Source organism: Gavia stellata, chromosome 2, assembly GCF_030936135.1.
Source record: "Gavia stellata isolate bGavSte3 chromosome 2, bGavSte3.hap2, whole genome shotgun sequence".
NCBI lineage: Eukaryota > Metazoa > Chordata > Aves > Gaviiformes > Gaviidae > Gavia > Gavia stellata.
Genome location: NC_082595.1, coordinates 31,426,902 through 31,450,852, shown reverse-complemented (window position 1 = coordinate 31,450,852; position 23,951 = coordinate 31,426,902). Strand labels below are relative to the sequence as shown.

Sequence of the window (23,951 nt, the reverse complement as noted above, 5' to 3'; positions counted from 1 at the left end):
AATTTTAAAGTCTAATTTTAAAATTCAAATTCTTAATTGTACTTTATGAATGTTTAAGAAAAATTAATATTTTAAATTTCATACATTCAGGATACTTTAGAAGAAGCCATTTGGGTTCAGTTTGTACCTCACCAGATATGCTTCAACAGAGATCATATTTCCACAGCTGATTCCTCTGTTTGTGATAAGAGGTTGGGCAAACTCCTACTGTGGTAATTCTCCATAAGCCCATGCCCCTGCCCTAGAATTACAACACACACAGAAGATGCACAGTTCCCTTCACATATACATTCCACCTCCGTGATGCCAGTGCTATACAAAACATCAGGACCAAGAAGAAAATCCAAGTCAGTCAACAGCCATTTGAGAGACTTAAAAAGTATTTTTTCTAAACTTTTGAAGTTGGATAAAAGAGCTTCAGAAGTTATTTAAGAACTGTGATAAAAGAGGATATGTGAACATCAATAAAAATTACTTTTCCAACTTGACATATTAGTAGACATAAGTATGGGTCCTAACCATATGTTGAGAATCAGTCATGTTGAGAATGTGCTTGTTAGAATTTGGCAAACTAAGTAGGGGAAAAAAAAAAACCAACAACCCCTCACTGACAGTGCCAGTGGTTTTATAATTCAGGTCATAAATATAAACTATTGTGCAACAAACAAACGTGACAAAGCCTACCTTAGTTAAATTTGTTTATACGATAAAAAAATAAAATATTAAACTGCTTGTAGTGCAACATTCTATCAGCATAAGTAAGTATACCATGCTTTGTAAATTTACTGTTACATTATTTACAGTATATAGCAATGCTTTAAACTAGAGGTGAAAGAACAAAAATAGGTAATGGAAAATGTTTACATACAGATATGAGTCCACCAAATTATCAAGTTCACTTCGCAGACTGTTGTGTCACATGAACATTGCTGCTCCATACCACACGGTACACCTTTTTGTCAGCAGTTGTCTGCTCTGTTTGTAGATAGCGGAAAGATGTTTTTAAAAACTGCACAGCCTTCAAGCTTTTCTGTTTCTTCAAACACCATTTGCAAGGAGAGCTGTAAAATACAGAAGAACTCCCATCGACTATCTACATCTGATCAATATGAAAACTCAGCTCCTGAAATAAGATCAGGAACTATTTACTCCTGTAGAGCTGTACCGAAGCTAGACTAAATTAATGCCCTCTTCCAGGAGTTTCTTAGTTGAAGGATGGTATTTTATAGGAGGAAAATAAGGGAGAAAAGCAGTTCAAGGATTCCTATCCATTATTTAAAATTCTGAGCCCCAATTAGGAGCTAAACTCTCAGAATATAGAACAAAATACGAGAATGAAGAATTACATGCTTCCTTATTTAAAGTTCTGTAAAGCTTCTGCTGGTGTGCGCTGCTCAAACTGATGAAAAATAAATACAGTAAAAATGATGCAGTAACTATGCCTGCAGTACTTGTTGAATTTGATATCACTGTCCTTATATTAGAGAAATAAGGATTAATGATATCAGAATAATTAACTACACAGCAATTCCTTAATTACCCCCACTGAGTGAGGGAGAGGAGTTAAATAAAATCCATGGATATTGAGAGGTGTCTCAAGGACAACTGTTTATAAGAAAGACTAACCACCAAGCTGTTCTTGGGAGTAGGTTATGTGACTTTAAGGTGTCTTCCCCTAAGGGACAGGAAAAAGCAAGGGAAAAACCTGTTCCTTGCTTCTTCCAACGACATTCTTCAGAAGACTTTTAGAAGGCTGCACACCCATTCTATAGGCTGCAACAGCCCTAGAAGAGCTACTTTACTTCAGATGACAATGCTGCTTAAGCAGCGAATGCTACTATTCTTTTGTTGACATTTCTGCTCATAGCAGACAGGAATCAGAACCACTTTGGGCTGCTTTTAGGTGGGGGGAAAAAAAAAAGCAGAAATTTGAAATCCAGTATTATCTTAATTTTCAAGTCTCCGTCTTTAAATTCCATATTTTCAGAAAAGACTGTATAATAGCTTTGGACAACAGACTGTAACCTACTTTTTGTGAATTCTCATTTCTAGTAATGTTTGTCCACAATACAACAGAAATTATTCATCTTCTCTACTGTGCATTAGGTAACTATTAGGGCAATAATGCATTTCAGGAATACAAATTTTTCAATGTTATCCACAGCATTACTCAGAGTAAGCAAAGATCTATAAATACTTCAGTAAGAGCACTAGTCTTGCTTTAGTGGGCAGATGGTAGAAGAAAAATCAAAGTATATAAAAAAAATCAATTCTACTGTGCATTATTTCACTGTATTCTACATTACTTTACAGGCTAACTGAAAAAGCCAAGCACTCAATAGAGCACATTTATGAAATATGATAATTTACCCAACATCCTGAGATTGTTGTAACCTTACCTTCTGTATGTAAAGTGAGTATTTGAGATTTTGTGGTTTGTTTCTTTAACACCCACATTCTTGAGCACTTTGTGCTTGTGCTCTACGTGGTGATCTCAGCTGTCTCAGGGCAGCATCTCCATACTGAATACCTGAGCCCATTCTTTCTGGATCCAGTTCTCCTGATGACAAACAAAATGGTCACAAGAAGATGGATCACTTGCAAATAATACATTCCAATTTAAGTGACATTAGATAAAAAAATGCATAATGATATTCTACTCTAGTTATGGAGAGATCTATTGCAATTCTGTTTACTTTTAGGCAATTCCAAATCTGTATCATTTTCTCCTGTAATTTCACCCATGTGCCCTTAATCATAATGACAAAGCAGTTTGTCTCCAAGTTAGGCTGGTGCAAGAAATGTATTCACACTAATTACTTCTAACAAAGGAAAATGTCCAAAATGTTTTATGCAAACACTATTAAAACCCACCTGCTTTCAGAGACTAATATGCAGAGAAAGAAGTACTGTAGATACCAAGCCAAACAAAAATGGATCAATCTGACAGTAGGATTCCATAAAGTGCTGCCCCAAGAGGAAATGATCCCAACCTTCCCTACTTCTGGTATCCATTTCTGCCTACTCCATACCCTGTGCCTTCAGAAATGTTCTTACGGCTCTATAGTAAACTGGCCAAGATTAGAAACACTTTGTCTAAAACACCAAAAAATCCCTCTGAATAATTCAGAAATTCAGATCACTTATGCAGGTTCACTGTGCACCCTCTGTAATTTAGCAGATGACAGCGTGTTGAGGAGACCGGTTGATAGCTCGAGGGTAGGGCTGCCATTCAGAAAAGACCTTGGCTGAGCTAGAGGAACAAGCCAGCAGGAACCTCCCTGGCATTCAGCAACTACACATGCAAAGCTCTGCACCTGTGATGGAACAAGCCCAAGTACAGGCTGGGGACTGACTAGGTAGATAGCAGCAATTGGTTAGCACTGGGACACATTGCTCAGAGGGGCTGTGGAATCTCTGTTCCTGGAGCATGTCAAAATGTGCCTTAACAAGCCCCGGGCAACTTGCTCTCACTTTGAACCTGAACGTGCTTTAAACAGGAGGCTGGACTAGAGACCTCCATAGGTTCTTTCCAGTCTCAATTTTTCCATGCATGTGTGCTGGCACAAAGAAAACAGGAGCAGCTCACAGAAAACAGGACTGACTTCTGTTGTGGTAATGTCTCTATAAATCAGTCATGGAACTACAGTATCATAAGAAACTAGCTATACTTTGCTTTTGGGTTTGGGGTTATTTTGTGTTTGTTTGTTTAAATGAAAACTGCTGTTTGGCATTGATTTGATGCAACAATCAAGAAATCCCTATGAAAATACCACATTCTTTTCATCTAAACATTTGTGTTTAGCATTCAACATACGTAATTAGAGTCTGAGACAGACTTTTCAATAAGGCAAATACTTAAAACATTGAAGATAAGAGAGGAAAACCGGAATGCAAATTAGCTGTAATGACACCTAACACTTAAGAGCCTGTCTCTGATAGAAACCTGCCCACTTGCACTGAGAAGCTTCTGGTATATTTCTAGATCTGCAAAAGTAAAAATGGTTTCAACTGAAGAGGCAGGAAGATCACTTCAGAGAAACACAGTTGCTAGGAAACATCCCTGAAATTTTCAGTATTATTATTCAAATTCTCTTGACTGTATTTCCTGCTACATATAAGAAGCAGAATTAAAAGTCATGTCTGCCCTGATACTAGGTTTTTATTCTGCATTGCTAAAACTGTCTAATGTCAGGCTTGATGTTTGTAAGGACATAACAACCCACAGAATGCACAGCCTATGCTCAGAGCTGACTGCTGAGGTAAACACTGTGTAAAAACATTCATCATTCACACCCCACCCCCCACTTTTAGATATACAGATCTGATTTAGATGTCCATTCCTATTAAAACATATGGGAAGCAGGTATAAACCAAATGGGTTATTTTACCACAATGAAATTTTGGTTCTCTGTGTTAATTCCATTAGAGAACTTTGAATGGTGGTATTTCCACATGTACTTTTAGTTTTCAGGAAAAAACAAAAAAAACATTAAAAGACTATAAATCCCAATTTACCTGATTCAATTTTATTGAGTATTTTTCTTGCACACTGTACAAATGCCTCTTCAACATTTTCCCCCGTTAGTGCACTTGTTTCCAAGAACATCAGCTCTGCATTTGACACCAGAAAAACAATCTCAAAACAAGTCTGCAATATCTGATATAGTAATTGAAAGCATGAAAGCTAGGAACAACAAAAATTTTCTTAAGAAGAACTACTGTCAAATAGGACGTTGCGGAAAAAATCAGCTCTTGATGGCAAAACCACAAAAAACTTCCTCTGAAATTTATACATTAACCCTAGAAAGTTGCAATCCAAAAATAATAACCTGGCCTGTGCACGCAAAATAGTGCATGAAACCAAAGAACTTCATATAGTTTCCCATTAAGAGAAAGTTATATGCAAAAGGACAGCCAGCAGCCACAGTTGGTAGAAAAGACTATTTATAATGGATTTATAAAAGCAAACAGATTTTACTGGTGGCAGGACTGCAGCACAGAATCTCAGACTGAGACTGGCTTTAGCTGCCACAGGAATGTGTCCTCAGACTGGAAATTCTGAATACTACAGACCAGGTAATAGTCCTCTGGATCCATGCCATGCACTGAAATCAGTTTCCCATGAGTAAAACTCGTTAGTTCCAACTGCAGCACACCCCATCCAACCTTGTCTATAATCTATAGAATCTATAAGATGCTGAAAACTGGGAAATCACGCTCTTCATTTTCTCCTCAACCCTTTGGAGGCAAGGCAATACCTGAAGGTTTATTACATTCCCTAGGGAATATATCTCCATATAGAAGGTATTCTTTAAGTAGCAGCTGTGACTGGAAGAATCACTGGTAATGGGACTTAAATAGTACATGTAGTTCTCGCTGCAGGCACTGTCCTCTCTCTACGCCTCATATACTGACAGAACTCTCTTTTCTGTAGATATCTGACAAGGTACAGTGGGCAAAGTACTCCCTTAACTACACAACAAAAAATTATTTTAAGTATTATGCATCTTTGAATGCTACATGAAGATTTCTTACTACTCACCGTTTTCTTGTGCAAACCGGGATGCTTCTAAAAAAGTAACTTCACGATCTGCATCAAGATCCTTTTTGTTTCCACACAGTATTATCACAATATTTTGACTTGCTAACATTCTTGCATCCGTCAACCAATTAGTAAGCGCATTGTATGTTTCCCGGCTATGTAGAAAATTGTATCGTTTATTAGAACACACTCATTTCTAGTGAACAGATCACTGAACTAAAACTCAGAAGGCAAATCTGTATTTGTGGCAAACCACAAATGGCTGCTAGTCAGGCAAATCACCTACACATCTCAGTATGCCAGCTATGAACTGGGAAGAGCATCAAGTTCCTTCATGAAACTATTTAAAAGCTTAAAGTTTTTACAAAGCAGAATTAAATCAACCACAATATATAAATAAATATACACAATTATAAAATACCCTGTTAATGCAAAAAGCTAAAATTTTAAGCACTAATCTAGTTTCAGCCTTCGGTGCATGAAATTTTGGGATAACAGAATGAGTTATTGTTTAAAATGGAATTCAACTGATACTTAAGTTTAAGGTGGGATTATAAGAATTTACTACACTTGTGGAGAATTGTGTGCCTGAACTTTCACATTTGTGTCAAGACTAATGATATAGCAGGCAGTTACCCTGCACACACCATTAGTTGTTGTAGGGGTGGTCAGAGATAAAGCCTTCAAGCAGTAAGACTGACAAATGAGTCCAACTGACCTTAAGCACAAAACACAGATTTCAAAGACTGCTCAGAGGAGAACAGTCCACTCACAGGACAAAAAGCAACACATCTAGCAAATCATCATTAACCAACATGAAACTTATCTGACAAGTATCAGTCAACAGTGGCCAGGAAAAAATGTGGAAATATGTAATGGTAATTCTACTGTCTGCCTATGATATTAAAACATTAAAAGATGCAGAGATGAACAGAATTTTGGGCTACGGTTAAGGAATGTGTAGGTAGAGCTAGCTTCTCCAGAGGAAGACCTGTTGTACCAGCATACTAATACGCAGTTTCCACAAACAGGGGTGTACCACCTTGGTTAAAAGTGGCTAAAGTCTGCTCTTAGCTTCTGTTGCAAGGCCTCCTGAGCCAGTGGTTGCTTGTAGTCCACCATGACTAGAACAGCTACTGGTGGGCCAATTCCCATGGATTTGTCTAACCCTTTGAGACTGTTTACATTTATGACATTCACAATAACTCACATAAGCAAGTTCCAAAACTTAAATATGCACTAAACCAGAAGTACTTTTTATACATATTTTCTTTTCTTCCTGCCCATTCTCCATTAGAGGATTAGGTACTTCGGGAGGAATCATCATGCGTTAATTCTATCTGGCAGTCTATAAACAAGACAGTTGCTAGCTTTCTTACCTGGTTATATCATAGACAAGCAAAGCACCAGCAGCTCCTCTATAGTAACTCCTCGTTACAGACCTGAAATAGAATTACAGATGTACGTTTCTGTAATATCTTAATTGTTTCAAATCTGGGTTAATATAATTCAATCTATATTATGAAACAATTCTCATTTACATATTTAAAATGTGTTTTTTAGACAACATTATCAGCTGTGCAGCAGCACATACTTACAACTAGACTTTTGACAAAGCACTTTCACTAAATATAGCTGTACAGGGATTCTCAAAGTCCATTATGACCTGTGTGCTGTTGAAGCTATACATATCATCATAATATATGGCCTGATACAGAACTGTGAGCTGATGGTGGTATCTGTGGCATGAAAACAGCATAATTAACTTATGTTTGAACTCTCAGCAGTGAGAATGAGAAAAGTAGTTGTAATTGAACAATTTAAGACTCCTTAAGTTGAAGAGAAGGAGGCAAGGAAATCGAAGCAAAGCATCCTTCAAAAGGTAGAGGACAAAGAAAAAAATCTGCTAAGTCAACAGAGGTGTGATCAGCCTTAAAAAGAAAAGAATTAGATAGATTATAAAAAGCAGCAGGAAAAAAAGGACCCGCAAGTCTGTGAACACTTTGAACTCCAAAGAGCAGAATTTGCACAAGCTTCTGGAAGTACAGAGCCTCCAAGCTCCTCAGAATCCCAGGATATCTGCCCAACACACTGAAGAGATCTCATTAATGGAGACTACATAGCACTGCCCAGCTCTACCTAGTCACAGATGTATCCAAAGAACTTGTCTAATAGAGGACATTTACCTGGATTGCTGCCCATTACTCAGACTCATACCACCATACCCACCTTTGTTAACCACTGCCCCGCCGCCCCCAAGCAAAGAAACCTCCCCCACACACCCCATCCCCCAGAAATATAAAAAACCTGATATCCTATTTGATAGTGAATGTACTCAGGAATACGTTAGATCTTTACTGAGTTTGACCTGTGCCTCAGATGTACGACATAGTTAAAATACAGCATTAAAAGTGCATTGGTGGTTCTAAGCTGACAAATATGTTGCTTTTCTTTAAGAAACTTAAGAGATCTCAGTCCTTCTAGAAGTGTACTTAGCCAAGTGAACTTGACAACTGTTTTTTTTTCTTCTAATAAAATAATGTTATACTATGAAACTGTTCTCATGCAGATTCTGAACAGCTTTTCAACTTCCTATCATTTACTTATTCCAACCCATAGAAGGTCTTCTGAACACAGAATTACGCACACACAGTTAGTTAAAAAACTGAGTTTGGCTGGTGAACAAACTTTTAGCCACATGTTCTGCTCATACACCTTAACTATCACAGAAAATACCCAATGAAAGAAAAGGCAGAACCTCAGATCCCGCAAGGCAGCATTGCTTTACTGAAATCAATGGATCTATGTCACTGTGTCCAAGCTGGTAATATTATGAAAGCAAACAAACAATTCCACTGACGAAGAAACTAGGCCTACTTATAAACAGGGATAAATAATAACCAACACCCACAGCAACAATTTAATAACAAACACTTAATAAAATGATTGAAAAAGGTACCTGAATCTCTCTTGTCCTGCTGTATCCCATATCTGCAATTTTACATATTTACCACCAACATTTATGATCTTTGAACCAAATTCCACTCCTATAGTATGATTTGAGTCATCTTTGACTACAAAAAAGAAGTAAAACCAGACTTATTTGGAGAATACTTAGAGTGAATAATTAGTTTTTACATAATCCAATTCACATATAATTAAAACTCCTCAGTGTTCAAATTACAAACTACTTCCTGAACCATCAAATTCAGTGCCACTCATAAGTCTACTGCCACCATGCAGAAATAAATATTCTTACGATTTTGAACTGCTTATTCAATTCAAAATTACTACTGGAAAGGTCCGTCTTAATCAAATTATTCCCAGTTCACAAATGGCAGGGTAACTTTTATACACTTTTTTTTTTTCCAACTATGTTTTCTAGTACTTTGATGCAATTTAAAATTAAAATTCATGGAAAAGCAGAACACAAAAAGACACAGTCTTACCCATGAATAAGCAAGAGCTCCTACTTCTTTAAAGTACAAACTTAAGACACTTGCTCTATGTACACTGTTGATATCACAGATTCTCAGCAATATACAACTGACCATACTAGAAGCAAAGTCACAGTTCAAGTTCGATCATAGAATCATGCCATGTTCCTTAGTGATTACACATTATTATCCTAGAGCTATTCCTCAAGAGATAAGATGAATTACCATTCTGTTGAGAAAGATAAGTCACCTTAGATTTACAAAGGTTTCTAAATGCATATTATTTTTGTTTAATCATGATGCTAAATGCACTACCCAACAGGAAATTTTCTTTATATCATCCATTCATCTCTAAATAACATCTACAAAGGAGCCTCTACCAGCATTTATCATAGAACACAGTCCTTAACAAAGAACACAGAGTGTCTGTTTATTTAGAAAGAGACTAGATGTTGGGAGGTTTGAGTTCTGTCCAACAGGCTTTCTAAATCTACTCAAGCAATTCAACTTTTCTGCTCAGTATTTTTTCTGAAAGATCCAAGTCTCTACTCTGTATCTAGGGAAGCTTATAGCTGCAAGATAGAAGTCTCACAAAAAGTAAGCCTGTATTTTCATAGACATCCTGTTATATTTATTTGAAAGTAACAGAGAATACTACTCAGTATCAGGCTTTTGATTACAGGCAAACAGACAAAGATTTACAATATGGTTCTGAACATAATTCTCAAAATCCTCATCTATATAAATAAGATAATTACGGGAACTTACATACAAAGAATAGCTACCCATGTAGGCAGAGCCTTCATCTGTGGTACAAAGCAATGGAGAACTCTTACTGTACTCACATATACTTACATTTCTTTTCAATAAATTGGTGTAGTAAACAGGATTTTCCAGTTCCAGCATTTCCTATGACCAAGAACTTAAACAGGAAATCTGAACATTGAAAGACAAAAAAAAAATTCAGTAAATTTTAGTACGCACTCACATTTTTGTCACAAGACCAGGTACACAAGCAAGCTATTCTCTAGTAGCTGTTATTTCAAAGAGAAGGGAATAGATGACAAAACTAGCAAAACAACACTAAATCTGAAGAATAACCCAGTGTATTCAACAGTGATGTTATAAAGTAAGAGCTAAGAATGCTATTTGTTTATGGAGATACAAGAATGACAAGAAGAGCTGAAAATGGCTGAATTTGAACTCAGTTAAAACAGGATGAATTACAGGTATATGTAAGCTATTAGCTATAGTCAGTACAAACACCCTATATAATGATGTCATTTCTTAAAATCTATATGTTTTTAAACTTTAAAATTTTTGTATTTTTAAATTTTATTCACATTACTTTGAACTTCTCTGTATAAACTGCTTAATACTCATACTTTTTTTTTTTTTTAATACTTGTAAAGCTGGAACAGCTACAATATTTTTTCTACAGAATTTACAGACAACAAGTAATTTTTATTCTGGGATGCCTGCTTTCACGTTTTCTCCACATGGTAAATTAAGATACAGGTACTTCTGGCATTTTACCTATTTATGAGCCATTTACATCAGTGTTCATTAGTAATACATGTATTCAAGATTTATGGTCCATTTGTATTGTTTTAACAGTTACATATAATGCTTTAATCCTACCTCCCCAGATCTGCTTTCTGTTTGGCTAAAGACTGAGGAGAACTTCCTTCCTTGTCTTACCACTCTCAAACATATACACTGAGAAACTGTGATTAGAAAGTTTACAATTGCTTCCCCTAATATACAGCCATCAAGGCAACCTTTACAGTTTGTGCAAGATTCACTATTTATTTTTCTACCAGCAGCAGGTTTTTTTAGTGATCTTTACAACTTTATTGCACAGTTTCTCTTATAAACATAACAGGTCTCCAGAAGACATCAAATAAGCATGCAATGAAAAGGATTAAGTTTGCAATATCAACAAAAATAAAAACTTAAAATTGATTTAATTAACAGTGTTCAGAGCTGTCAAATGGGTTACACAGATACTGGCCCAGGGGATGGCAGAATAAAAAAAAAATTAGACTACACTAAGCAAGTCAAAGCACTGATGCATCATAAACACCCCCTAGAAATGGCAAAAGCAACGAAAACAAGAAGTTTCTCATATGGTAAGAAAATTTCCACTGTTGAAATGTCAATAGCAAAACAGAGGGCTACAAATCTTAAGGATGTCCACCATCCTTTGCCTTCACCTGTCTTCCAAATTTTATTACTATTTGTGATAAATGACTCAACCCCAAATAGGATTGCAATTAAAGTTTACAATTTATTAAACGAATAAAGGCAAGCAAACAGCGCTGGGTGCGCCGGGAGTCTCTGCTCCACCAAGACGCACACCGTACAGTTCTTGTTTTCGGTTTATATTTCTCTTGCTGCTACATATTCATAGGAAAGGTTGGTCTTTGTAAATGAATTAGGTGTCATCCCCCCCCATATGTGACGTGTAGCATGATTTGGGTGGAGAGACGAGTGCTATAGTCATATATGTTTAGCATGACCTCTATAATCTTCATTAGCATATGCAGGGGTGTGAGTTGTAATATGCATTTCACAGGTAATGAAGCAAAGGTCAGTTATCGGACACGAAGCCTTTTCGAAGAACAAAGGACCTCTCACATTCCTGTTATTTTACTGTCTTTGCTGACCATAAGCAGGGCTATCCTGCCTCCACAGGGCCCCCTCCTTATCTGCACCCTGTGTTAGCCGGGTGAGTCTCCACTCCCCCAGGTCGCACAAGAGATAGCAAGGGCAGTCTTAACAGCTCTTTGTGCACAGGAATCCCACCTCATTATCCAAACTCCACATTATCCACCCCGTGACTATAGTCACTCGGATCGAAATCCAAATCACACTCGCATAAAATCGCTTTTGGGGGTATCCCTCACATTAGACTTCTTTTGCTTAATACTATGCGGTTAGCAACAAAACCAGTTTTGGAATATTTGTCAGGCAACCCTTGCAAGATACAAGAACTATATACATTAACCACTCTGTGTTTCTTAGGCTTATGGGAACTATATACATTAACCACTCTGTGTCTCTTAGGCTTATGGTTAACAAGGGTATGTAGGACAGAAAGTCACATTTCATCATGCGGCCCTAGCATTGTTCCATATCGACACGAATCAGATGAACACATTTCACAATCCCCCATTTTTTTTTTTATGGTATTGATTCGTGTTTTCGTTTCCAATTGAGTCAACACTTGCCGAATTGGTATCAATTTTGGATCTTCTTTTGTTTTTATTATGATTAGGGAATGGGTTTTTTTCTTTCCCTAGTTCTGGGTCAACAGGTACCGCAGATATTTGCATTCCTTGTATAACCGAGTGTATTAGTCTGGTAAAACAAGGTATTAAACATGGAATTATTAACAATCCTCCACATATTCCCAGTACCACTATCCCAATTTTAGTAAGCCAATCACCGCCTGTAAAGTCTCTCCATAATTCTCCTAGATTGATTCCATTCCAAGTTTGAACTGGAACATGTGCAATTTTCTTCATTTCTTTTACAAGTTCATTTACAGCTTTTCCTTCATCATCAATCTCTAAGCAACAATTACTAAGGTTAAATTTTCCACAGACTCCTCCTCTTTGTTCTAGCAAATAATCCAAAGCTAAGCGATTTTGATACAAAGCAGTTCTCATCTTGGTATTTTGCTTTGCAATTAATCCAAGTGCATCTTCAGTTTTATTTATAACTATTTCTAATACAGCTTGTAACCTAATTATTCTATTAAGCATATATATTGTGGTCCTGTAGCTCCAGGATCCGTCTTCTGCCCACGTAGCTGGATCATAGTAGGCAATGATTCTCTCAGGGGGCCATTCGTTATCTCTTCAATGTCCGATTTGTAAGTTCCGTTTATGACGCTTTTTTTCTTAGCTCATCTGCTTCAGCATACACTAGGACTCCTAATCGCTCTCCCCGATTTATGGGTAACAGGAAAAAACTGGGTCTTAGAGTTCCTAATACACAGGATCCTGCCCAATTCTCTGGTAAATATGCATAGGCTAGTTTGCCACAAATCCAATAATGTCCTTCAGGAGTTGGCCAGCCCTTTGGTATGTTTGTTCTATTGGTTCAATTCTTAAATTGATTATTCTTTTCCAGTGGGCTTCCCCATTTATCCCAGCGCTTCTGAGTTTCATTTCATAGGTAACCTCCTTCACACTCTAGGTTACCTACTTGTCTTCCTTTGTTTTTTAGATTTTGCCAACAACTCCTTCCAATTATACTCGTTTGGAGTACCCATTGTTGTTTCCTATTACCCTTTCTTATTGTTTTCCATACTTGGGGATTGCTTATGTTGTTCTCCATAGCCTCCCATGGCCATCGTTCACCTTGATTTGTTTCACCACAAACATAACAATTAGTTATATTCAATGACTTAGCAATGTTTTCAGCAAGATTCACAAATAGATTTTTAGCAACTGTGGGAATTTCATATTTCACTCCTGTTTCTATTTCATGATAAAATGAGTTGAATAACAGTCTATGTTGCACTGATTCTTTTGTCCTTTCTTTGATTTCAATATTAATAACTACACCTGGGTCTTTTCCAGGTCCATATATCTTAAGTCCAATTTTGGTTACTTTTTTCTGTTTCCAAATTTCTAAATTTATGAGAGTTAAATTTACCAGATTGTAGGTACGGGTTGTACAATTACTGTCTGTTTGCACCCTTGTGATTGAAGCTTGTAAATTCCCACATTGATTATCATATCCCCAACCTGCAGTATCCTAATATACACAGGACCATCCCCTTCTGCATAGAGCATACTGGGTTTGGTTATGAATGCAGTTTCCTATTTTCTGGTCTTTACAGTCATAGACCGTATGATACATCAAGGTTTGGGAGCTTATCCGTCCCTTTCTAGTAGTTACTTTACATTGACTGCAGTTGTTTGCCGTAGTCTGGGTTTAGGATCTCACCCCAAGTAGAACTAGAAGAGGTCCGGTAAGGGCCATAGTGATCGGCGGTCACAGCCCGAAGGGGTTGCAGCCCTTGGCAGACCTTTCCAGCCGCAACACTGGTTCCCTATCCGGTCTTGCCCTCTTCCTTAATCTTAAGGGGTGTCCTTTTCTGAGTACTCAAATGAGTTTAAAGTTTGCCTGTTTTCCAATTTGTCCTAAAAATCCCGTGTATACTGCGGATAGTCTATTGTTATTTCTAGGGGATAATATTTAACTGATCCCAGTTATTAATAAATCGTTTCCTTTAATAGGTATCTATTCAGGAGTCTCTCTGTTTACTAATTTTATAGGAGTAATCACAACAAAATTCCCACAGCAATTTAGCTTATATTCTTTGATGAAGGCCTCTTCAAGTTCGTCTGATGGTTAGTTTAGTTTCTCCTGGTTCAGATGTTACTTTCCACTCCTTCACTGGACCTTTTACTCGCGACACATGTGTCCATCCTTTCTCAGCAGTTCTCACATCTGTTTTTGTAGTTTATAAAACAAGAAAAGGTCCTTCCCAGAGGGGAGATAGGTTTTCCTCTTTCCATGTTTTTATTAGAACCTTATCTCCCGGTTTTAACTGATGAATTGCAAATCCTAGAGGTGGTGTTTGAGCTATCATCCCAATTTCTCTTAGTTCTTTTAATCTCTCTCCAATGGTAATTATATATTTTTGGATACTATGATCCTCAACTACATTGTTTCCTAGAGGCATCCCTTGGGAATAAGGCATGCCATATAACATTTCATATGGCGATAATCCAGTCTCACTGTGTGGTTTAGTTCTTATGATTAAAAGTGTCAATGGTAAACATTTCGTCCAGGGCATTTGTGTTTTGATCATTAACTTAGCCAATTGTTGTTTTATTGTTTGATTCATTCTTTCTGCTTTCCCCGAGCTTTGTGGGTGCCACGGAGTGTGGTATTCCCACTGAATGCCTAATGATTGACATAGTAGTTTTATTATTTTAGAAGTAAAGTGTGTGCTCTGATCAGAATCGATGTACTGGATTATCCCATATCTAGGTATCAAGTGTTCTAATAAAATTTTTACCACTGTTTGTGCCGTAGTTCGTGCTACAGGATAAGCTTCTACCCATTGTGTTAAATGATCTACTATTACCAATAGGTATTTTATCCTCCCTACCTTGGGCAATTCAGTGAAATCAACTTGTACTTTCTCAAAAGGTCTGTAAGCTGTTTTTCTTTATCTCCTTCAAACTTCTCATCTGCTTTTAGTGTAAGTATTGAGGCTGGAAAAGGACGTGAAGTCCTGATCCATAATCCTGCATAATCACTTTCCTCCTGACTAAAAAGTTCCTTTGAATTAACATGTATATTTAAGGCCTGGCAAATCCAGTCTTCAAAGGATCCAAAAAACAGGCCAAAAGACATGTGGTCTTAAAGGCTCCTTTGGTCATTCTACCATACAATACTGAATCATTTTTTTTTTTAATTTACTTTTTTCTTTTCTGGGGCCCCTATCGTTCCAATTTCTAATCATTATTCCTAATGGACTTTCTGGTGGTATGTCTGGTAATTTGCTCCCTTTCTTCTGGTCCCTGGTCTTCGATTTTGTTTGACCCATCTAGGAATTTTACTATGGCAATTCCTACAGCCCTTGGTTACCTTAGTAAGAGTGTCTTGCAGGGGGTTTAGGACCTATCACCCACCCACGAATCCTATAGGAATCGCTTCGGTCCTTCACCGGCCAAGTCCCTCGCGGGAGATTGGAACCGCGGTCAGAAGACCTCCACAATCGCTTCGGAACTAAGTTCCGTCTCAGTCACACTCTTACGCACACAGGCAACCGAATCCCACCCAACCGAACGGTATACACCTTAAATACTTACGACTCCGTCGTCTTCGTTCGGATCTTCGCGCGCAGAATTACGGGCAAAATATAGTGCTGCAGCCGGCAAGGGAGCTCATAGAAAATCAAATTCTTTGCTTGCCTTTATTCAGATTCAGGATGGCGTTAGTCCCGACCCGACTCGAACAGGAGCCACCAAATGGTGGGGCGCCCCTCCTAGATCAAATCAGAATTCAGGAACCAAAGCCCTCCCGGACGAGCCCCCAATTGTGATAAATGACTCAACCCCAAATAGGATTGCAATTAAAGTTTACAATTTATTAAACGAATAAAGGCAAGCAAACAGCGCTGGGTGCGCCGGGAGTCTCTGCTCCACCAAGACGCACACCGTACAGTTCTTGTTTTCGGTTTATATTTCTCTTGCTGCTACATATTCATAGGAAAGGTTGGTCTTTGTAAATGAATTAGGTGTCATCCCCCCCCATATGTGACGTGTAGCATGATTTGGGTGGAGAGACGAGTGCTATAGTCATATATGTTTAGCATGACCTCTATAATCTTCATTAGCATATGCAGGGGTGTGAGTTGTAATATGCATTTCACAGGTAATGAAGCAAAGGTCAGTTATCGGACACGAAGCCTTTTCGAAGAACAAAGGACCTCTCACATTCCTGTTATTTTACTGTCTTTGCTGACCATAAGCAGGGCTATCCTGCCTCCACAGGGCCCCCTCCTTATCTGCACCCTGTGTTAGCCGGGTGAGTCTCCACTCCCCCAGGTCGCACAAGAGATAGCAAGGGCAGTCTTAACAGCTCTTTGTGCACAGGAATCCCACCTCATTATCCAAACTCCACATTATCCACCCCGTGACTATAGTCACTCGGATCGAAATCCAAATCACACTCGCATAAAATCGCTTTTGGGGGTATCCCTCACATTAGACTTCTTTTGCTTAATACTATGCGGTTAGCAACAAAACCAGTTTTGGAATATTTGTCAGGCAACCCTTGCAAGATACAAGAACTATATACATTAACCACTCTGTGTTTCTTAGGCTTATGGGAACTATATACATTAACCACTCTGTGTCTCTTAGGCTTATGGTTAACAAGGGTATGTAGGACAGAAAGTCACATTTCATCATGCGGCCCTAGCATTGTTCCATATCGACACGAATCAGATGAACACATTTCACACTATTTAAAATGAAGTAGTGTTTTACTAAGGATTTTTGCTTTTTTACATTTTACCTTTGCATGATTTTTCTTGTTTCAAATGTTGTAACAGGCTTGGTATAGATTCTGTATTCTACCCTTCTCAGAGAGATTGCTGTTTCTTGCTCGCAAATATGACCATTTACACGCTCAAGACATTCTGTTCCAAACTTCTCTCATTCTTCACGCCCCCACCCAGCTGCTCATGCTTTCGGGATGAAAAAAATAGTTACAAAAAGGATTTTGCTTCAGTTTGTGAAAATTTTGTGTGTTATCTCCTGTAAAGAAGGGCCCTTCATGTCGTCTCAACTGCAAAACACGCTGAGGCTGAAAATGCTTCATTCTATCAAATCTTCACTGTTAGTATGAAATGTAGACATCATAAATAGCCCCAAAGTGTTAGGTTAAGAAAAAATTCATCTCTGAAAGAAAGCAAAGTTTCTCTTTTTATGGACCAAATATCACTAGTTGGCTGCCTTGTGTACCTTTTTGTATATTTAAACTACTGTGGGTGTGTGTAATCTCACTGGTTTTACCACTTTCAGAGAGTTCCTCAAAATACAAGATGTTCTGAGACAGTCACAATTAAAATAATCTGTTTCTGGTCTCTGCAGTTTTTCCAAAAATAAATCTGAAATCCAGTTAAAACTGGTTCTCTTATGTATCTGGTGAATGCTGTTTTTAACAAGAAGATAGGACAAACAACTACAAAATTCAAGTCTACCTTCCTTTTTTCCATGGAAGACTCATATTATAAAACCAAATCTCTATTCCTACACTAATTTGCTCTGTGATTGTAAGCACTGGTTGTTAAAGTGGTTCACGAAGCCATACTTGTGCAACCCACAAAACTATGCTGAACAGCAAATTTAACACGCTGCTCCATTCTGCACAGACAGGCTGTAGGCCAGTGAGAAAATGAAACAACGGTGTCGCTGTCAGGGACTGATCTGGAATAGCTTCAGAACAGCAGTGTCTTTTTCCTGAGGTGTTTTAAGTTGAGGTACTTTATATTTTGTTGTGAAAGCAAGAGTGGTATTTGGGGATTTTATATTCACATCTTTAAATTGGTAACATATTCTAGCAGCATTTTATAATAGACTCCCAATTCCTATCAAGATTCTATTGTGCCAGATAACTTTAAAAGGGAATCTTTCTGACAAATAAGTAACTTAGATGCTGATTCAATACCTGTTTACTTAGTAGACAAAAAATATATTTCCCCCGGCAAAATAGCAAACAGGTTTTCTAAGGTGAAACTTGAAACTGCAGTTACAATTCACTTGTTTACAGTACAAAAGTAAGAGAAATGTGTTTTATTCTACCATAGAATGGAAATATCAAAATCTTATAATAAAAAACCAAAACCTTTCTGCATCAAATACGGCAGCAATGTTTCCAAACTCATGTAGACTCACAGAGTAAATGACACTTTGAAGTTATATTCACAAATGTAACTGTGCTTCTATCAGTTTACACTCCAATTTTACGTAAATTGTTCAAAATAGCAAAAGGCTGTTAGACTTACGTTAACAGTTTATCCACAAGCACTGGATAACACACTTCAGGAAATACCGAATACTTTGCACATTTAATCAACTGCAAGGACGGACAAGAAAAGGGATTTGCCAATACCAAAAGTCACAATATCCATATTTAACAAGTTTTTAAGTTCACAGCCTAGCATATTAATGAGTAAGGTAATACCAGGTAAGAACAGGGAGAACATTTTTCATTTTGTTATTCTGGAACTTCTTTCTTATAATGTCATTCTGTATGGTAACAGGAACCACATCAATTACATTTTAATAATTTTTTTTATTGCTTGATTTAGGACATGAAATATCTTCTCTTGGAACTGTACAGATGTATCTAAAATTTTAGCACAGTTCAGAAACAAAGAAACTGAATGAGATTGGACAGATAGCTTCTTTCAGCCCAGTTGTAACATTATTGTGTACTCACACTCGGAAAAAACTTTTATCTATTCATTCTTTGCAATTTCACCAAATGCTACCCATATCCTAGTGTTTGTGCTACTGCTTAATTGGTCTAGTTTTTCTTTTTGGTGTCCTCTTCCCAGAGGAGTTAAGTCACTTTTTTTTTTGGGGTGGGGGGGTGGGGGGGTGGTTTTTTTGTTGTTTTTTTTTTTTTTTTTTTTTTTTGCAATTGACAAAGCAGCTCTGAGCTCCAACATTCCAGTTAGCTGCCAAGGCTGTCACCCTAGAGAAGTTTTGAAGTTTTTCTTTTGAATTCTGTTGTTCCTCCTTCATGGAAAAGCTGAAAAGCAACATCATTCAGATGTTACAAATGCTTACTACCATGCTGACTACTGAAAAGGTCTAGAAAAGTTTAAGTACTTTGCCTGTAAATAAGATCATCACTATACAGAAAGGATTTAGGAAGAAAACTGAACTCTGTGCCAAAAGGAAAAAGGGTTACAAGACATGCAGTAGAGAAAGCATAAAGAGATGAAAGATAGCATAGCATGGCTGTTGAAGGAAATAAGGCAATATAAAAAAATCAGCTTACTGCCCTCTGTGAGCTACATGCATCACCTGATCCCAAACTGGGTAGGGGGTACAGGGAACAAAACTTCCTTTCTAGCATAGGTGAAAAGGAGTGAAACTGTGGCTCCACCCCAAAGATTCACCAGTAGCTAAACTACACGGGGGGGGGGGGGTGGGGGGGGACGACGCTGGAGCTGAGGGGAAAGGAGAAGGGAAACAATTGTGGGCTTTGATTCAAGTACCAGCAAAAACAGATGGTTGATGTGGAAACCACGCCCAGACATCCAACCTCCTCCTTTGACTGAAGTTTACTCCAGCAGAAGGAATAATTGAACAGCTTCTGAGCCACTGCAGCTTAGTCTTTAAAATGTAATGAGAATTAAATTGTTTCTTATATGCTTGCTAATACAGAAGGAGAAAAAAAAGACCACATTACATCCTCAATCTCAGTTCGGTCTTCCTCCAAATCCTTGATAAAGAGTAGAACTTACATTCACTAATACTGACCCTTTGGAAAGTCTCTCATTCATGCCATTAAAAAGTCTCTTCTGGTAGTTAGACATCTTCTATTTTGCAGCAGTCTGCATAAGGAAAGAGTGCTCTGAAGCATTCCTACTAGCATATGCTGCCTCTAAATTAGAGAAAAGAGGAGCTACTCTCCCTGCTTGCTTCTTTCTCTAGCAATAAGAGTTAACAAGATAAACAGGTAGAACAGATAAACCTGGCTCTATTCCAATCTACATAATGAATGCTTGAAAGAGGGAAGATCTGCTTCCTTACAAGCAAAGGAACTATGCCCTCTAAGCAATAAAATCAGATTTGAAATAAACTGAAGGCCAGGGTGATAAATGCAGAGACCACCAGATAAGTAGTGAGGGATGGGATGAGGAGAAAAGAATGAATCAAATTGTCCACACCAAAACTGAGTATTTGTAAATGGACAGGAAGACTATACATTCTCTGACAATGACAGAGATTCTAAACTCATGTGACCAGACTGGCAGTAGTAGATACTGGTGGAGAAAACACAGGGAAGTAGGGACTGAAGAGCTTTGACTGGAATCTTACATGTCACATTTACTCAAAGGTAGTACAACCTTTCTTCTGTCCTTCTACCATTTAAAATCCAAAGGTTGCTTTGCATTCACCTGTTATAAGGGTAAGCAATCTTTAAGTCAGTCCATATTTACCGTAACACAATACCATGTAGATTTTGCACTGGGAAGCAGGAGAAAGCATGCATGTGGTGTTACATGGTAACTATCTACAGAGAGGCCATTGCACCTCAGAAATCTCGAGTTAAAATACTTTTCCTATGAATAAGAGATTTGTTTCCAATGTTACAAGATAAACTTTTTAAAGAGTGACCCTCCTCTCCCAAAAGCAGCAGTAAAATATTCTTTCTAAACTTAGAAGAAAGCTCCATGAATTTTGAGACTATTAGTGATTGTTTTGGTTTTGGCACTTTGTAAGGAAAATAAATCGATCATGTAGGAAAGGAATAAACAGATTAGAAAGCTAAGAACAGACGATATACAACTGCTGAAATAGATCTACAGGAGAGAAAATGTGGATTGTGAACAAAGAATTCAGTGCCAAGACTATGAGAGGCTACAGACCTTGGTTTGAAAAGAGCTAAGAATCACAGCAAGGGACAGAAATAGTTGGTAAGTCCGGGTGAACAGAAAAGGTTCAAAGCAGACAAAATTTGAGACAGAGAAAAGAACTCAGGGAGTAAAAAAAACCAGGATGAGACATGTAAATTAACCGAGGTAGATAATGAAGTATGATAGGCAGAAAGGACAGATCCGAGGAAAGGCTCTTTATTTCTCATAGATTGAGAAAAGTATTTTAAAAAATACCCCCCCTTTCAAAGAGAAGTTGAAACCACACAGCAAAATTGAAGTCACATAAAAGCCAGACAGCAAAAGGACGTTAAAAAAAACACCACCCCAAAACTAACAAAAAACCACAACCACTTTCCTGAGCCTATCTGTATGTGATGAACAGCTTAAGGTTACATAATTAGAATGGGTCATAATCCAGGTGATAAGAAGAAAAATCCAATTCATGAATAAGCATCTACAAGGGCAGAAGCTACAGGGATTCCAGCACTGAGGCGACCACTGATCTCAGTCACCAGGAGGCAACTGCCCTAATACTTCTATCATCCTTGATGATCACTGTAGCAGCTGGTCAGAAACAAACCACTCTTTGTTAGGACAGTGAGCACATTAAAACCCAGAGTGTTCATCAAACCCAGAGGGTTCATCAAGCACAGAAGATCCACGATTTTATCACATCATCCTGTTTATTTTGAACTGTCAATTGGGCTGCTACATATGTGGACAGGACACTGCAAAATTAGATATTGGTTACTGTTATGGTCAGAGATGGTATAGCCATTGTTAAAATTTACATTATAACTTAGTTTTTATTCTTCTGTCTACTTTAAACTTTGACACTCCCAAGTATTCTAGCTCAGAATTTTCGTAGCTTGTGTATGAATAGAACAAACATTGAAACTCAAATACACCAAAATACACCAAACAAGAATTAAACAAATAAAAGGAACAGGTCACAACTGCAAACCTTCAATTTTAAGGGCTCGTTTTCTAGGACGTCAAAACAATCAGAAAGTATCAACAGCTACCGTGGGCTTACATTGCTACTCTGCATCACTGGAACAATGCAAAAAATGTTGAAATGTACTTGTTTAAAGACACAACCATCTATTTAGCTTGCTTACTATTACAACATCAAAAAAGGAACACTGCTGAAATGCTCTCCATCATCTCTGGATGCCTACCCACTCATTTGCTTAGAGACCACCAATCCCACTATAAGCACAACCAAAGCGATCCCAGTTCTTGATCACAAGATTTCAGAGCATGAAGAATTAGTTCAAACTCACATCTAAATCAACAGAGCACACCTCTCTGGTTTCTACACTTAAGTTCTACATGTTTAAAGAAAGTATGGAAAAAATAAGCAGGGTCTTGATATCCTAACATTTGCACTTCAAGGGCTGCCCCACACTTTTGCCTCATTTTGCCCCTTAGTTCCATGCATTTGCTGTACACAGAAGCACTGACCAGTGGAACAAAACATCTTAAGCACTGATGACCAGGGTATTGAAAACAAACTGAGTTACATAGCAGAAACAATCAGGTAAGTTAGCTTACTAGTAAGAACTCCTGACGACTATCACAGTTAGCAGTTGTTGTGTCCAATTTTGCTGTAATTAGCCAAGCTATTCCCTACTTTGAAAACTCCGCCCTAAAAGCAAGAAGATGCAAGTCCAGCTCTAAAGTCTGAACAGCTACTGAAGATAAGATGTTGCAACAAATCTAGAAAATGACAAGTGAAAGGGTTTATCACAGTATCCAATTCTGATCTTACTCTCCAACAACCTATCATATGGACTTTGAAAATGTTTACATGTATGATGGCATTTTTATACTGCAAAATATTACAGAATTATATGCTATGGAAAGGGGAGAAAAAGCAAATTGATTCAAGCAAACAGATTTGTTTCAAGCAAAGTTATGAAGAAGATAAATTAATACTATTCAGTCACTTCCCATCTCCTCCACCTAGCCAGCAGTACTAGCTCTGCATACCTTTTCAGCTCCTCGCTTTGATGCTTCCCTGTAAGGCACTGACACACCCTGTCAGTGCCAGCACTCCGACTTACTCCTTCGGATGTTTTTCTGCTAGCAGTAGTTAGACATCCATGCCAACATAGAGACGTATGAACATATTCACTGATCTTTTCCCTCACTCACTCTCACAACCAGTTCTTTTTGATGCTTGCACATCTAAGACAACAGGACTGAAATCCTAACTTGACCCGCAAAAGAACACGATCTCCAATTAAAGAGGCACGCAGCTTCTCCCAGGGGACATGCACTGCAACTTTCCTTCTGAATTCACTTAACCATAACAAGTAGTGTCTAAGTTCCCTCGCCTAGATTTCACCTTACATTTCGAGTCCACACCGTGAAAGATAACCGTGAACGCTCACTGTCATGTCAGACCGGGCAACCAAGGGAGGGGTAGGGCGCTGCAGTGCGGGCAGCTCACAAGAACAGGCAAAGAGAGACAAGCACCCCAGCCGGGGGAGAGAAACCCGCCTGAGCCCGGAGAGCCGCCTCAGCCTGCACCTCCACGGCTCCTGCCACACCGGCTCAGCCCCGGCTCCGCCGCCGCCGCCTCCCCGCCTCCCTCGGCAGCGACCCTCGCCCCGCTCCTCAGGGGCTGACTGCCCGGGCCCGGGCCCGCTCCCCCGGAGGGGAGGAGGAAGAGGAGGGTCCTCCCACCCCGCCCCGCCCCCGGCTCCTACCGTAGGTCTCGGACATGGCACTCTGCGACATTTCGGGAGCGGCGAGCCCCCTCCCTCCTCCCCTGCCCGGGGACGGTGCTGACCGGCGGAGGCTCACG

At 38.5% G+C, this 23,951-nt stretch overlaps 1 protein-coding gene across 1 annotated transcript; it reads right to left on the bottom strand.

Annotated features, from left to right (window-relative positions):
• Positions 1-632: 632 nt before the first annotated feature.
• RAB4A (RAB4A, member RAS oncogene family) lies at positions 633-23,884 on the bottom strand. The gene is made up of 9 exons (XM_059827948.1): positions 23,854-23,884; positions 17,526-17,576; positions 9,838-9,918; positions 8,505-8,619; positions 6,925-6,987; positions 5,546-5,700; positions 4,519-4,614; positions 2,400-2,560; positions 633-1,061 (listed from the first exon to the last, which is right to left on the bottom strand). The coding sequence occupies exons 1-8, from the start codon at positions 23,882-23,884 to the stop codon at positions 2,445-2,447; spliced, it is 708 nt and encodes a 235-aa protein (XP_059683931.1). The 3' UTR covers positions 633-1,061; positions 2,400-2,444.
• Between the last annotated feature and the right edge of the window lie 67 nt (positions 23,885-23,951).

What these genes read in the sequence shown, in the direction of transcription:
- RAB4A (XM_059827948.1), bottom strand. Translation starts at nt 23,884, where the DNA reads ATGTCGCAGAGTGCCATGTCCGAGACCTACG. An exon ending in TGCCATGTCCGAGACCTACG is followed by an intron (nt 17,577 to 23,853) that starts GTAGGAGCCGGG and finishes TTTAATTGTGAC; the next exon opens with TGTCTCAGAACATCTTGTAT. An exon ending in CCGGTTTGCACAAGAAAACG is followed by an intron (nt 4,615 to 5,545) that starts GTGAGTAGTAAG and finishes TGTCAAATGCAG; the next exon opens with AGCTGATGTTCTTGGAAACA.